Source organism: Tursiops truncatus, chromosome 14, assembly GCF_011762595.2.
Source record: "Tursiops truncatus isolate mTurTru1 chromosome 14, mTurTru1.mat.Y, whole genome shotgun sequence".
Lineage (NCBI taxonomy): Eukaryota > Metazoa > Chordata > Mammalia > Artiodactyla > Delphinidae > Tursiops > Tursiops truncatus.
The window spans coordinates 7,470,224-7,486,570 of NC_047047.1; the positions used below are offsets into that span (position 1 = coordinate 7,470,224).

The 16,347-nt window shown below is 46.0% G+C and overlaps 1 protein-coding gene across 8 annotated transcripts in view; it reads left to right on the forward strand.

The window, feature by feature from the left end:
* Positions 1-16,347, forward strand: part of CRACDL (CRACD like) — a 121,913-nt gene that overhangs the window by 79,746 nt on the left and 25,820 nt on the right. For 7 of the 8 annotated variants that reach the window (XR_004521789.2, XM_073791063.1, XM_073791065.1 and 4 more), the window contains 4 exons: positions 3,158-3,326; positions 4,715-4,774; positions 10,218-10,353; positions 10,704-10,868. Coding sequence is in view for 7 of the 8 variants with exons in the window: in XM_073791063.1 (XP_073647164.1) it covers positions 3,158-3,326; positions 4,715-4,774; positions 10,218-10,353; positions 10,704-10,868 (530 nt within the window). In the remaining variant the exon portion in view is untranslated. The remainder of the gene's footprint in view (positions 1-3,157; positions 3,327-4,714; positions 4,775-10,217; positions 10,354-10,703; positions 10,869-16,347) is intronic. The other variant, XM_033838473.2, reaches the window with a different exon arrangement.

Sequence of the window (16,347 nt, forward strand, 5' to 3'; positions counted from 1 at the left end):
AAAGAGGGTCATTTCACAGTAGGTTCACTTCCCCAGGAAGATATTAATTTTACCTTTCTTTGGCATTTATCAACATAATGTCAAAATTTATGGAGTAGAAATTGGCAGTTAAATAACGATAAATCTACAATCAGAGTGGGTTATTTTTAATACACCTAATTGATAGGACAGATGTATTAAAAATTAAAGACAAAGTACTTGGACAACACAATTAAAAAGAAAAAGGCCTGTCCTAATCGATGTGTATAGAACATTGAAGAAAATACATTAATTCAAGTGCTCTAGGAACATTTACAAATATATGGTAAGCCATAAAGCAAGTCTCAACAAATTTGAACGGATTCAAATCATGCAGGGTATGTTCTCTGGCCACAGCGCAATTAAGCTAGAACTCAATAACAAAGACAATAAAATCCCCAAGTGCTTGGATATTGACATACTTTTCTAAATAACCTATAGGTCCAAAAAGGTATTATAATGAAAATTTGAAAATATTTTCAAGCAAATAGTAAGGAAACTATATATCAAAACATGTAGATGCAGGGACTTCCCTGGGGGTCCAGTGGTTAAGACTCCACACTCCCAATGCAGGGGGCCTGGGTTCGATCCCTGGTCAAGGAACTAGATCCCCCATGCGTGCCGCAACTTAGAATTCCGATAGCCGCAACTAAAAAAAAAAAAAAAAAAAAAAAGATCCCGCATGCCACAACTAGGAGCCCAGTGTGCTGCAACTAAAAGAGCCCGTGTGGTGCAAGGAAGATCCCGTGTGCCACAACTAAGTCCTGGTACAGCCAAATAAATAAAGAAACAAATATTTTTAAAAAGAAGAAAAAACATGTAGATGCAGCTAAAACAGATTTAGAAGGAAATGCATTGCCTTAAATGTGTGTATTATAAAAACAGAAAGCCTAAAAATTGATTAGCCAAGTATTCATCTCAAGAAGTTTAAAAAGATAGCAAAGTAAACCTGAAGAAAGTAGGAGGAAGGAAGGAAAAACTAGACCAGAAATTAGTCCAATAAAAAAATAAACATTCAGTAGAGAGAATGAACAAAGCCAAACTTTTTTTAAGGCAAAGGAAATTGACAAACCTCTTGTGTAATTGATCCAGGAAAAAAGGAGGGACAGATAGTAGCAGGGCTGAGAAAAGGGGGCTTTATTATAGATAGTACAGACGCTAAGATAATAAGAGGATATTAACAACTATATGCCAGTGCATTTGAAAATGTGGGAAATAAACACAAATTTCTAGAAAAATGAAACAATAAAACAAATTCAAGAAATAGAAAACCCAAATAGTTCCTATAACCATTAAAGAAATTGAATGAAAAAGCCTAGCAGCCTAACAGATATAACACAAACGGGCCTCCAGTGGATGGCCAACTAATTATGGCAAATCAAACAAGTGTTCAGCGGCTGTACTCTGGGTGTTGGTAGCCACTTGCTTTAATCCCGAAGGAGCCTCTTTGACTGTAAAGGATCGTGAGGCTGCGTGTTTGTGCAGACCTTCAGGGGTGCGTACCTATTTGTCAACTAGGCAAAGGCCAGATGGTGTCCTGGCAGATGCAAAAAACTCTGAAGAGGCTTTCCAAATACTAAGCTCTCTTTGAGACCAATCAGTTAACAACATAAACGTTTTGAGATTATAAAGGTAAGGAAACTCCCACTGTAAGTTAAGAAAACTTGGCTGTAGGACTCATTTCCTTTTGGGCAGGGATCTGCTCCACCTAAGGTCATATAGGTACTCCAACTATAGAGTAATCCTAAGAAATTCTCCACATTAAGGCAAGATCATGTAAACTTCCCAAGGGGGGCATGAACATAAACCAAATATAAAGATCCTGGTGTTTTAAAAAGGAATTCAGGGGCTTCCCTGGTGGCGCAGTGGCTAAGGATCTGCCTACCAATGCAGGGGATACAGGTTCGATCCCTGGTCCAGGAAGGTCCCACATGCCGTGGAGCAACTAAGCCCGTGCACCACAACTACTGAGCCCGTGCACCACAACTACTGAGCCCGCATGCCACAATTACTGAAGCCCGCATGCCTAGAGCCCGGCTTGGCAACAAGAGAAGCCACTGCAATGAGAAGCCCGCGCACCGCAACGAAGAGTAGCCCCCGCTTGCCGCAACTAGAGAAAGCCTGGGCACAACAACGGAGACCCAACGCAGCCAAAAATAAATAAATAAAAAAAAATAAATTTATAAAAAAAGGAATTCAGCTTACAGAGTGATTTACTTATCAAACAAATCAATTGTTAGCAAATTTTCAGGATATATTAGACAGCAGCCTGGTAACCTGTGATGTTCCATCCTTCTGTTGTTAGTTCTCATATTCAGAAGGAAAGGAATGGACTTTGCTGAGCTGCCGAAATCATGGGCACTTGAGGATTTTTTAAGAATTTATTTTATTGAAGTATAGTTGATTTACAATGTTGTGTTAGTTTCTGCGGTACAGCACAGTGATTCAGTTATATATACATATATATATATGTGTATTAGCACTTGAGGATTATTTTGGAAAATAAGTTGGGTTATCATTTACGGGCTTTACCTCATCAGGAATTTTTGCTTTTGACTATTTTTATTTTAGGGATTAAAATCTGATTTCATTTATACAGTGGAATATTACTTAGCAATTTAGAAAAAGAGGAAGCATGCAAAATGCACGCGTCACCATGCAAAGTGTCAAAAGCGGTATATGGAGGGAAAGAAGCCACACACAAGAGTATATGCTGTATGATTCTACTCATACAGGATGTGCCATATGAATTCAAGAATGGGCAAAACAAATGTATGGTAATAGAAATAAAAAGCATGGTTGCATCAAAAAATTAACTCTTTAGGAATAAATTGAACCAAGGAAGTGAAAGATATGTTAAAAAAGTGTTGATTTCAAGTAAGAGGGAAGTTGCTTGTGCCTTGATTCTGTGATCATGCTCCAAAGCTTTCTTGGCTGTTTTATTCAATGTCCAAAACAGACAGAAATCAAGATGTTTTCAGGTGTGCAAAAATGGTATGCTGTGTGCTTCACAACCTTCTGTGTGGTAAAAGGACTTTTCAGGAGCGAATAATGGATGCACGGACAGAAATCTTACTTTCCTTCTCGTGCACATCTCATACGTGTCTGGTAAATACTCACATGCATTCTTTTTGCATAGGAAAGAAAAAGTCCAAATTCAAAACGTTTAAGAAGTTCTTTGGGAAGAAGAAGAGAAAGGAATCTCCTTCTTCCACAGGAAGTAGCACCTGGAAACAAAGCCAGGCAAAGAATGAGGTCATTGCCATCGAGTCAGGGCCAGTGGGCTACGACTCAGAGGATGAGCTGGAGTAAGTTGCCTTTTCCATCCTTCAGGCTTGTGTGTTCGAAGGGGCAGGAGGGGTCACAGGAGGACCCCAATACTTGGGCTAGTTGTCATGGTAACTTGGTGGGTTTCTGAGCTTACTTTCCTCCTAGGTAATTCCACTGGAGGTTCTTCCATAGATATGGTGTTTTCTGTCTTTTCGTACATAGGGATGGAGAAAGTTGGAGCGGGGGGTAGGGGAACATTATCAGGTACCCGCTATGTGCCAGGTGTGTATATATTAAAAGTCTAGGGCTTCCCTGGTGGCGCAGTGGTTGAGAGTACGCCTGCCGATGCAGGGGACACGGCTTCGTGCCCCGGTCCGGGAAAATCCCACGTGCCGCGGAGCAGCTGGGTCCATGAGCCATGGCCGCTGAGCCTGCGCGTCCGCAACCGGAGAGGCCACAACAGTGAGAGGCCTGCGTACAGCAAAAAATAAATAAATAAATAAAAAAGTCTACATAACTATGAAAGAGAAGGTAAGAAATACCATTTTATAAATGAACAAACCAAGCTTTAGAGAAATTTCGGAAAATTTGCCCGATGTCCTACAGCTGAAAGTAGCAAGATTAGGAAGTAATCCCTCATTTAATTTGACTTAAAACTCTTTTGAGGACCTGGATACTATACCAGAAAAATACATCTCTCTAAGCCTGAGTCCTCAGTAACCCAATAAGAAAATTTTCCACTGGAGAGAGAGAGAGGAGTAGGGGGAAGGCTTCTTGCTGTTCAGTCTTAGAAAAATCATCCAAAAATATTGTTAGGAAGAACAGAAACCCATATTTCAATAGGTATGAAATATGGGGAAGTCTAGGGAAGAAATCTGTATTTTTGTAACTTGTACTTCATCAGAATATAGTTATAATACATATGCTTTGGTTATTCCAGCAGTTATTTCTGTGAGTAAAAGGGAAAAAACAAAAACAAAAACAAAACCAGATCTGTTGCCATGCCAGGTTTTGTTTCTTTTAAACAACATGGGCTCCTTAATTTGAGGATAAGGCATAATGACCCTGGGATTGGGAGACAGACCGTGCTGAGATGGGGTCCTGTCCCCTCCTTCCTCACCAGTCTCCTTGCCTGTTTCTAAAGGAGTAGAAATTACACTGACCGCTTGGTGGCGCCAAACGACTAAAGAGGAGAGATTTGAGCTTTGTCTTTCAGGTTGTTTTTTTTTCTGGTGCTGGCTGGGAATAGGAGGCACCCACATGGGACCTTGTGAAGAGTGGAGAGGACGGGCTATACACGCATTTTTAAGGCAGCTCCAAACTCTTGGGGAGCAAGACATCATCGTATAGAACTAATCGCTCACTGTTACATGTCTTCACTGGGCCAGCCCCAGGGACATTATAACACTCGCCTCTACCCACCCAGTCTCTCGACCAGAACACTCAGCGGCCCCTCCAGCCAAGGAATAAGAACACAGCAGGAGGGGTGAGCTGGGCTGAAATGACCTGTCCACTTGTCCGTCATCTGTCACCAGAGCCCATGGAGAGTGGGGACAGTGCCCCTTTCATCTTTATATTCTCAGCACCTGGCAGGGGCGGGTCTTCAGTTACTGGTGAAAGTTTGCTAGAGTGATGCTAGGAGCGGAAGCTTGGGGTGGAGTTATGATGACACCCGGGAAGTGCAAATAATGTCCTTAGAGAACAGCGCAGAGGTGAGACAAGAGCTTTCTCTCTTTTTTTCCCAGCTTTATTGAGAGAGATCATTGACATATAATGTTATGGGAGTTTTAAGGTGTACAATGTGTTGATTTAATACGCTTACATGCTGCCACATGATTACCACCATAACATTAGCTAATACCTGCATCATGTCACCTAATTACCGTTTTTTTTTTGTGGTGAGAACATTTAAGATCTACTCTCGTAGCAGTTTTCAAGTATATCATACAGTATGATTAACTGTAATCACTGTGCTGTAGATCCCCAGAACTTACTCATCTTATAGCTGGAAGTTTTTACCCTTTGACCAACATGTCCCCATTTCCCCCACCCCCCAGCCCCTGGTAACCACCTTTCTACTCTGTTTCTATGAGTTCGGCTTTTTTAGATTCCACATGGAAGTGAGATCATAGAGTATTTTTCGTTCTCTGTCTGATCTCACTCAGCATGATTCCCTCAAGGTCCATCCATGTTGTTGAAAATGGCAGGATGTCCTCCTTTCTCATGACTAAATAATGTGCTGTTGCATATATGTCCCACGTCTTCTTTATCCATCACCCATTGATGGACACTTCTGTTGTTTCCATGTTTTGGCTATTGTGAATCATGCTGTGATGAACATGGGACTGCAGATATCTCTTCAACATCCTGTTTTCATTTCCTTCAGATAAATACCCAGAAGCAAGATTGCTGGATCATATGGTAGTTCTATTTTAAATTTTTTTGAGGAACCTCCATACTGTTCTCCATAGCGACTGCCCCAACTTACATTCCCACCAACAGTGCAAAAGGGTTCCCTTTTCTCCACATCCTCGATACCACTTATCTCCTGTCATTTTTGTAAAAGCCCTTCTAACAGATCTGAAGCTTTGTCTCCTGTTTTTGATTTGCATTTCTTTGATGATTAGTGGTGTTGAGCTCCTTTTCATGTACCTGTTGGCCGTCTGTTGTCTTCTTTGGAGAAATGTCTATTTAGATCTTCTCATTTATTAATTGGATTGGGTTTTTGCTATTGAGTTGTATGAGTCCTTTAAATATTTTGGATATTAACCCCTTACCAGATATAGATTTGCAAATATTTTCTCCCATTCTGTAAATTGCCTTATCATTTTGTTGATGGTTCCCTTTGCTGTGCAGAAGCTTTTTTTTTTATTATTGAAGTATAGTTGATTTACAGTATGGTGCCACAGAAGCTTTTTAATTTGATGTAGTCCCACTTGTTTATTTATTTATTTTTTGCGGTACGCGGGCCTCCCACTGTTGTGGCCTCTCCCGTTGTGGAGCACAGGCTCCGGACGCGCAGGCTCAGCGGCCATGGCTCACGGGCCCAGCCGCTCCGTGGCATGTGGGACCCTCCCGGACCGGGGCACGAACCCGCGTCCCCTGCATTGGCAGGCGGACTCTCAACCACTGCGCCACCAGGGAAGCCCCCACTTGTTTATATTTGCTTTTGTTGCCATTGCTTTTGGTGTCAAATCCAAAAAGTAATTGCCAAGAGCAATGTCAAAGAGCTTACTCCCTATGTTTTCTTCTAGGAGTTTTACGGTTTCAGGTCTTACGTTCAAGTCTTTAATCCATTTTGATTTTTGTGTATGGTATAAGATAGTGGTCCAGTTTCATTCTTTTGCATGGGGCTGTCCAAGTTTTCCCAACACTATTTATTGAAGAGACTGTCCTTTCCCCGTGATATATTCTTGGTTCCTGTGTCATAGAGTAATTGACTGTATAAGAGACAAAAATTTAAAGGTACTCTTTAGCCTCTTTGAAGAGTCCGTGAGCCTTCTAGACTGTGTAGCAACTTGTCATCCATCACCATGGGCAAAAAGGTCCACTTACCAAGGTACATTAAGGCTGACACACCACATGAAACCCTGTGGGTTTAAGAAGTTGATGCCCATGTACTGTGTCAGTGGGGTTATGCTTCTTGAGTCTCTTGATCTATAACAATTTTCCTTCACCCTTCCTGCTTTGTTTCATGTCACTGATCAAATGGAGAATATCCCACATCGGGATTTGCTTGCTTTTGGTATCATTGGACTCATGTCTGTATTCTCTGCATTTCTCGTAGAATGGTAGCTGGATCTCGATATTTAATTAGATTTAGATTCAAGACGGTCCTGGATACTTCCTGTCACATCTCATCACAAGGCACATGCTTTCTGTTTGTCCCACTTCTGGTGATGCTGAGACTGAGCGGTGGGTTCAGGGGGTCTCTCTCAGTGTGATCCATCCACGAACCTTCACCTGATGGTTTTTACACCTGCTGCTGATCATTACTAGATCCATTATTTCATTGTAAAATGGTGGTTTTTCTAATTCGATCGTTCATTCTGCATATGTGCTAGCTAGCATTCGTCTATGCAGAAGACCTTTCCTTCATCAACTCCTTGGTTGCTCTGAAATACAAGTTGTACAGGAAAAGCAGGGTAATGCTTGGTTCTCTTTTTATCCATCTACCTTCAGAGTAATGACCTGGTACCCTAGCAAACTTCCAAAACTGAGTGATGAGTTTTCTTTTTTTCTTTTCTTTTTTTTCTTGACTATCATTGTGAATGCATGGATTTTTATATATTTGATGTGCCCTAACCCATGACAGTCTCTGTTCATTTTTATGCTCACACGGTCCCATCCTATTCTACTGAGAGTCACTTCAGATTAGCTCCTGGTTCTTTTGACATGGCCCCATTTGTCTCTGGAAGGTTCTTTGCTTTCTTGCATGATGAGAAATCCCAAGTTAGTTTGTACATTTCCTGCCGTAGACCTGTAATCAGCCATTTCCTTTTAGTGTGAAATGGTTTTTAGCGACCACAGTCTGCCTGCCAGGGCTGATGATTGTTAGTTGGCTGTCATTGCTTCTAGACCTTTCCAGTAGATGTAGCTAGGAAATATGTTTTTTTAAGAGAAAAATAAATCATTAATTCACTGGTATTTCCAGTTCAAATTTATTTAGACAGACTTGTTGCTTCTTTGATTCTTTGTTTGAATTCACTTTTCTATTTTACTGGAAATCTTGGTTCCTAATGATACTAATAAAATTATTTATTTTCTTCATCATTTAATGTACTTATAATAATTTCATTTCCCCCTTTCGCACCCGGAGGTTACATACTATAAAGATTGTTCTGCACTGTTTTTTTAAACTAATATTGCTACTAAGACTACCAAGTACAATTTGCTGTCTTTGTGCTTTTTGTTCTTAGAATTTATCCTATTACAGATGTAGAGTCAAAAGTCACTTGGATGTCAAGTTAAAGTCACTTGAAATCATTCTTTTCTCTGTGTTTATGCTGACAACCTGATATAAAATTAGACTTGTTTCCTTTTGTTTGTTTTCTAGTTTTAGAGGCTGATTTCCCTTTTTGTTTGATTTTGTCTTTTAACGATGCAAAATGTTTTCATAGTTTCAAAGACAACATTCTAAGTATAAGTAGAAACCTTGGTACCCTGAGTCTCGTCTTGTTCTATCCTTCCCCTTAAAGGAGACTTTTTTTTTTTTTTTCGCGGTATGCGGGCCTCTCACTGTTGTGGCCTCTCCCGTTGCAGAGCACAGGCTCTGGACGCGCAGGCTCAGCGGCCATGGCTCACGGGCCCAGCCGCTCCGCGGCATGTGGGATCTTCCCGGACCGGGGCACGAACCCGTGTCCCCTGCATCGGCAGGCGGACTCTCAACCACTGCGCCACCAGGGAAGCCCTAAAGGAGGCTATTTTTATTCATTGGTTCCTTATCTTTCTATTTTTATTTTTTAAAAATATACGCAAACACACATATGTTTGTATGTGTTCATACCCCCTTTCCCACACAGAGCTAACACAGCACTGTCTGCACTCCGTTTTTATTTTTCACTTATTAGAGTCTGGTGCTTCCTGCACACAGGGTTGCCCCTCACCCCTTTGGTCAGCTGCAGAGCCTCTAGTATATCACGTCCCATAGTTTATTCAGGCACCTGCTGAGGGACATGTGGGCTCTTCCCAGTCTTTTGCATCTATAAATGATGCTGTAGTCAATGGCCTTGAGCATATAGCATTTTGTGTCTTTGCAGCGGCCTTTTCACACTGTCTTGAATTCTAGTTACACCCAGAGTGGAGGTGTTTGGGCAGTGATTATGGTTTCCAGAGGGTGTGGCCATGGGCTGCCCGCTGTGGGAGGGCAGCCCAGGTGTGCATATGATCTCTGTAACAACAGCTGCCATTAGCAGGAGGCCCTCCTGGTTCTTTCACTCGGCCTCACTCTCTCCCAGAAATATGAGGACATTTGTGAGCTGTGGGTTCCCCACTTGCAAACTTACTCTAGCGGCTGGAAGGAAGCTAGAAAACATCACTAACCAACATGGGGCGGGGTCACACCCAGGAGTCCCTAATGCCTCACAAAGGACAGGATGCCCAGGGCTGGGGTGGGGGAAGGGCTGTTGGTGCAGAAGGTGGCAGCGTCTTCGGACAGGCTTTCCTTCCTTCATCATCGTGTCTCAGTCACCTCCTTCCACCTATTGTTCAGGCCGCCAGCGCCGCTAGGAAAATCTGACGATAACTCCCACATCCTCTTAGCACGTTTTGTGAATGTCCTGTGGGTTCAGTTCCAAATTGGAGCCTTGAGCTCGGGGCTGGGGAAGGGGCTGGGATGGTGATGCCAGAAGGGGCCGCCATCTCCGCCCCAGGACCTTGGCACACAGGCTGGGTTGCACAGATCACATCAGGTAATGAGATGAGGTTGTGGCTTTGCACATCGCAGTTCTTTTCAAACCCAGCCGTGGACGTGTGTGTTTTGGACCACGTTGTAAGGATGCCTCCGTCTGGCAAGCCCTCAGCCTGCTGTGCAAACACGGTCTCCAGCCCATTGAGGGGCTGCATGTTTGCCCACAAGGAAAGACCTCAACCTCCCTGGGCACCCAGGACAGTCTGCACAGCCTGCCAGCCAGCCCAGGCCCCCTGCCAGCCCTTCCTCTCTGCAGGCCTGCTGTCCTAGACCTCACACCTCGTCAGACCTTGGTTTTTCCCTTAACGAAAAGAATTCACATAACCTTCAGATCTGTTAGAAAAATCCCTATCTCTACAAAGCTCCTAATAATTGACCGTGGTATTTGACAGGATGAACCAAAGTCGTAAGCAGTTAAAAAAAAATAAATGCAGCTGAAGGCTTGTTGTAGCATGTGCCCTTAGCCCCATCCCAAGCCCCCCGGGACCAGCCGAGGGTCACAGTGCTTCTTTCGTCCTAGGGAGTCAAGGGGCACGCTGGGCAGCCGGGCGCTCTCACACGACAGTATTTTCATTCCTGAGTCGGGACAGGACCCTCCTCGGCCGGTGCGGGTCTTTTCCCAAGAAAATGTGTGTGACCGGATTAAAGCTTTGCAGGTAAACTTTTCCCTGTGGCGACACTGGGTACGTATGTCAGGTAGGCATTGGGAAGTCTTAAGATGATTTCTGCTGGGTTTACTTGATCTATTTTAAAGCCCAATTGCATGCACGTCGCAGCTCTCCCAAGACTCACCCAGTTAGTTACAATTGGACCATACCTCATTCTCAGTTATAACCACTCATTTTCAAGATGACAGCGGCAGAGCTGGTGGCAGACTCGCAGTTCAGTTCCCTGCCCCAGGCAAGGGTGCTGAAAATATCTCTTGAATGAATGAATTGCAGTGGGAGCATTTGTTGAGAAAAGTTGCTGACGAAAACAACAGCAAATGTTCTTTATTCCGATCTAGTTAAAAATACAGTGTAATGTGAAAATGGGGCTGCCACCTCCTCCGGGGGGCCTTCCGGCCAGGCGGGGAGATGATGCTGGCATGAGCTCTGAGGACGACGGTCTGCCCAGGAGCCCCCCAGAGATGTCCTTGCTGCACGACATCGGCCCCGGCACCACCATAAAGGCAAGTGTAGCCTGCACCACCTCGACTCCATCCGCGCCTGCCACATAGGGCTGTCGGGGACTCCGGTGGCCCCCGTGTGTGTTCCCCTTAGACTCCCGTGCTGGTTCATGCTCAATGCAGCCAGGAGGGATTCTAGCCAGGTCACTGGAACCCACTGTCAGGCCTTGGACTGTATTTGTTTTCATTCTTTGAGCAGAAATTCGGGTCTCTTTAGGAGATGTGGTTTGGGGAACATTTTCCATGGTGGATAGAGGGCTGATACAATCAACCCTATACCTCGTTTTTCCTGTCTGAGCAGATGACCAGACCGGGCATCTCATCTAAAAGAAGGAAAACGGCTTTGAATCTGTTTTCTGTCATCATGACATTTGGCTGGAGGGAGAAGGGAGTGGTAACATATATGACTTAGTCTAGGCTCCTGCATCTGAGTTTGGGACTCTGAGAACTTGTTAGCTTAGGGGTAGAAATGTGAGGCATGGCGCTGGTAGACAGGGCAGCAGGGAAAGTTTGACAAGCAGGAGAGGTGTCTCTGACCTCAGCAGGGCGGGGAACTGATCCCAGAAGTCCCCCACCCCCTTTGGAATCCAGGAGGAAGAATTGAACTTTTTTGTGTGTATACCAGCGGTCCCCAACCTTTTTGGCACCGGGGACTGGTTTCATGGAAGACAGTTTTTCCACGGACCGGGGCCGAGGAGGGGGATGTGGCGGGGTAGGGGAAGTGGGGGATAGTTCCAGCGGTAGTGTGCGCAATGGGGAACAGCAAATGGGGCTTCACTTGGCCACCCGCTGCCACTCGCCTCCTGCTGTGTGGCCCGGTTCCTAACTGGCCTTGGACCGGTACCGATCCGCGACCGGGTTGGGGTTGGAGAGCCCTAGTATAAACAGTATAGCTCGTGGTGCTGCCAGTTTGAGCCCATACAGTGGGCTCAGTGATAAAATCCATATCATTTATGTTACATGAGTACATAAGTGATGAAACAGCGGATCATTTCCCCCTTGTAGACAAGCCTTGCTGTGGGGTGGATGGAGTTGGAGTCATCCGTGTTACGACCCATGACGTATATAGCCACACCCCTGCCCTGTGTGTCCTTGGAGGGTCCCTGTGCCCTGGTCGAGGGCCATCCTCAGGCAAGTCCTGCAGGTTCCGTGCTGCTCTGAAATATACTCAGCCGTCACTTCCACTTGGACGTTCAGAAGCCCCCCTGCAAAGGCAGGAGGGGGAGTATTTACCTGACTTGTTTGCCGTTGTGGGTTCCCAGAGCCCCACGGATAAAGGCAGAGGAAGAGCTGTGGTGTAGCTGAGAGTGAACACGCCCAGGGTGCGGGTTTCTGCACAGAAGGCCAGAGAATGCCTCTCTCCAGAATTCTGCCCTAGGGTCAACCTGTCCCTGCTTGCTCTACGAGCAGGTCAGAGGGCAGTAGGGCACCCACACCTGCTCTCCCACCTCGAGGAGAAAGCAGAGAAGACAAGGAGGAAGATTTGGCCCATTGCCTGGACTCCAAGCCCACCCTGCACCCCTTAGCACCTTAAAATACTGGAGGGGCAAGTGGACAGTCTGATGGCCGTGTTAAGGTGTCATCACCACGTGACACACGCATCTCAGCAGCTCAGTGGCCACAGCCTCAGGAGTGGATGTGACTGTGTGTGCTTCAGGCTGCGTGGTTGGGGGGATGTGTCTGGCGAGCCATTGTTGACTGACTCACGCTCCTTCCACCCCACAGTTCTCTGACTCTCCCGGCGTCATGGTTCTCTGCGTTTAGCTGGGACAGACGGTACAGGAGAGCGGGTAGCTTCTAAATCTGTTAAGGATTAAAGAGTGAGCCCAGCTCCCAAACCCGCAAAGCACCGTGATGCACAAATTCCACAGTCCGCTGACTGGGAGCCACTCATACTGGGCAGGGCTGACCTTGTCCTTTTCAACACCCCTCCTTTGGTAGTGATGTCATCTTAAAAAAACGTTCTGAGAATTTATCAAGTATTGGGTAGTAGGAACAATCCACTAGCTTCATCGGAAACCAAAATTTGAGCCTTTAAGACTTAAAAACTATCATCTTTATCATCATGGTTTTTGAAGACACAGTGATCATTTGTTGTGCCTTGATAGTTTTCTGGGTCCAGGGGGCCGATCGAGAGGGGGAGACAAAGCACCCTTTAAAATGCATTTATGTAACACATGCTATTTGATGTGAGGGCACGTTAAACCCCAAAAGGATGGGACTGCAGGCTGTTGGGTTTTTTCCTGTGTGACGCCTTACACGGGCCCACGTGCTTGACAGAGAACTTAATGAAGATTATTACGAAGAAAGGTCTTCATTAACAAGTATTTGATGACACTGCCAAGGTGACATTTTCTGATGGGATGAGTTTTTCAGGAAATACACGGAATTATTTTTAAAATCTCATTACCACGTGAGGTAACGACTGAGGAAATCTCTTTAGTGATGTTTAAGGTAGAATTACATCTAAGAGGTCCTAATCTAGGTTTCCGACCACGAAGTAGGAAACAAGGGGTCGAGGTGGCAAACTGGCAGGTCTGATTTGCTCTGGGTGACAAGGAAAGACAACAGGGGAGACGGTACAGCTCTGATGGCAAAAGAAGGCGAGGCCTCCTGCTGTGGGTGAGGCCGCGGGCTGGATCCCTCTCCTCTGGGTCTGTGTCCTCGGGGGACCTGGGAGACAATTGAATGGGATCAGGGAGGTCAGTGCCTGCCCTGCTTCCCCCAGCCTGCCCGCCACCCCTGCCCTGTGTCTGGGGCCCATTCCCCATGAGCCACCCTCCCCCAGTGGCAGGGCCTCTCTTTTTGAGGACAAATGTGGTAAAGCAGCTGTCTGTCAGGGTGTCCAGGACCCTGTGTCCAGGGTCACCCCACAGAAGCCTCTGAATTCCAGGCTGCTTCCTCAGGGCTCTTTGAGCCATATTTTCCCCCAACAAAGGGCCACTTTTTAGACTCTTAAATCATCCACTTCCAGAATCATCCAGAAGCACAGACTCCAGGAAACTTGGGGGGCTGGGAGCAAGCAATGCAAACGTGAGCTCCAGATGCCGCCAGCCCGCAGGTAAAAATGCAGGTCAGCTTTTCCTCCTCCTCCAGACCCCACCCCACCCCATCAGTGGTTGCTTCATTGATCAGAGACGGAACTTGGTTCTCCTCGATCGGGAAGGTGTTGGTGTTTCCAGGCCCCAAGGACTCTCAGGACGACAGCTCAGAGAGAAGCGAGAGTCTGGTTCCCTACAGGGAAGACCAGCCGTGACGGCCAGTGCAGGGTTGTCTGGGGACAGAGGCCCTTGTCCAGTGTCAGGGACATTCAGCTCCTCCCGAGGCCCCCAGCCTCAGGGTCAGAGTGAACCATCCGCTCAGGCAGTGCAAATGCAGGGGGAGCCAAGTGGAGAGTAGGCAGGGAATGTTTGTCCTTTGGGTTTATAGAGGGGTGACCCAAGGCCCACATTGTCACAGAAGGAGAATTCGTCCTCATTGGTGGAGTCACTGCGTTTGCAAAGCAGCTCATCTTATCTGCTCTCCTGAGTCCCAGGCAGTAAGAAAAATAAAACCCCAAATCTCACCAAGTGTGGATATCCACTGTCCCTCCACACAGGGGTGAAAATGACGATTTTGTGTGATTGTGAAATGGACCCATCCTGCTGTGACCTTATAAGGAGGACTCTCTGGGGAAGGTGTCTCCCGTCCAATCGCAGGGGGCCTCCTGAGTCATCAGCTACGGCAGTGAGAGCCAAAGCCACAGGCACGGAGGGAGTCGTGGCCAGGTGTCCTGTGGTTTATTTTCAAAATAATCTTTCCTGTTTTATTCCCGTAAGAACCCCGATCGCTAAAACCACAGAACTAAAAGAGATTATGTTCACTTAGAACCATTTTTCCTCTCATTTTGGTGATTGTCTTCTCCCCATCGACAGGAATAAGCTTTGTACTTGCACTGGAAAATACAAGGGACTTTATGTTAACAGGGAAAATGCGTTCCTCTGCAGCGGGTGGTCCCCGCGTCAGTGGCGCGCTTGCGAACAGCGTCTTCCTTCCGTTTCCTCCTCTAGTTTGGTGGGGGAGGCTGCTGGGCACGTGCTCCTGTGTGGCCCAGGGTTGTGGGAAAGACCCTGAGCGAGATGCACCCGGGCCCCTGGGAGCCCCTCACTCCTGTGTCTTCTTGTCACCGCTTCCTTCCTGAGGAGGGCATTTACTAAATCATCGTGCGGTGCATAAAAGTATGGTCTCAGGTTAAAATGTAAGCAGCGCACCACCTCACACCCATTCCGATGGCTACTGTTAAAAAGAAAAAAAAGAAAACAGAAAATAACAAGTGTTGGAGAGAGAACATGAAGACAGATGTTGGTACCCTGTGCCCTGTTGGTGGGATTGTAAAATGGTGCAGCCACTGTGGAAATCAGTATGCCTCGAAAAATTAAACATAAAATCACCTTATGATCTAGCCATTTCATTTCTGGGTATGGACCCAAAAGAACTGAAAGCAGTTTCTCGCAGAGATATTTGTACACCCACGTTCGTAGCAGCATTACACATAGTAGTTAAAGCGTGAAAGCAGCCCAGGTGTCTTGGGCTGGATGAGTGAACACACAAAGTGTGGTATATACCCACAGTGGAATATTACTCAGCCTTGAAGAGGAAGGAAATTCTGACACAGGCTACAAGACGGATGAACCTCAAAGACATTACGCTAAGTGAACTGAGCCAGGCACGAAAGGACGAGTATTGTACGATTCCACTTATACGAGGTACTTAGTCAAGTTCATAGCGACAGAAAGCAGAAGGGTGGGTGCCGTGGCTTGGGGGAGAGGGATCGGGGACTTAGTGTTTAATGGGCATGGAGCTTTAGTTTTACAAGAGGAAAAGTTCTGGAGGTGGTGGGTGGTGAAGGATGCACAATGACATGAATGTATTTAATACCAATGAACTGTACACTTAAACGTGGTTAAGACGCTTAGTAAAAGAAACTGGAAAATAAAACACTTCGGGAAAAAGTGTGAACTTGACCCTAATATTGAGCACCATGCTGGAACAGAAAGCTGTGTTTGTTTGCAGGTGGCAGGATTGTCACTAAAGCCCCGCCCCTCCCAAGGTCTCCCTCTGCACCTTGCTCCCCCGGGTGCGCGGTGGGTGCCTGTCTGCTACTTTATGCTGATAAGTGTCTTTGCAGGAGAACCCGGTGTTACCATCACTCTTCCACGTGACTCCCCCCAACCCCTTCCTCCCAGGCGACACTTTTGCCCTTTGCTGCCTTTCAGTTACTTCCTGCCGAGGTATGAACTAGTAAAATATTTGAGACTTAACAGGGGTAACTTACAGCCAGATGGTCCCAAGAGAAGGCGTGAAGATACAGAACCCTAGAGTGAGCAATGATGGGATGCTGAGAGCAGGGCTTGGCATGGGCTGTGCCCCAGCCTGTGAAATCACACCCTTGAGCCACCCCCCATGGCTTCCAGAGACAGGGCCAAGCCTGACTCCGCCCTTG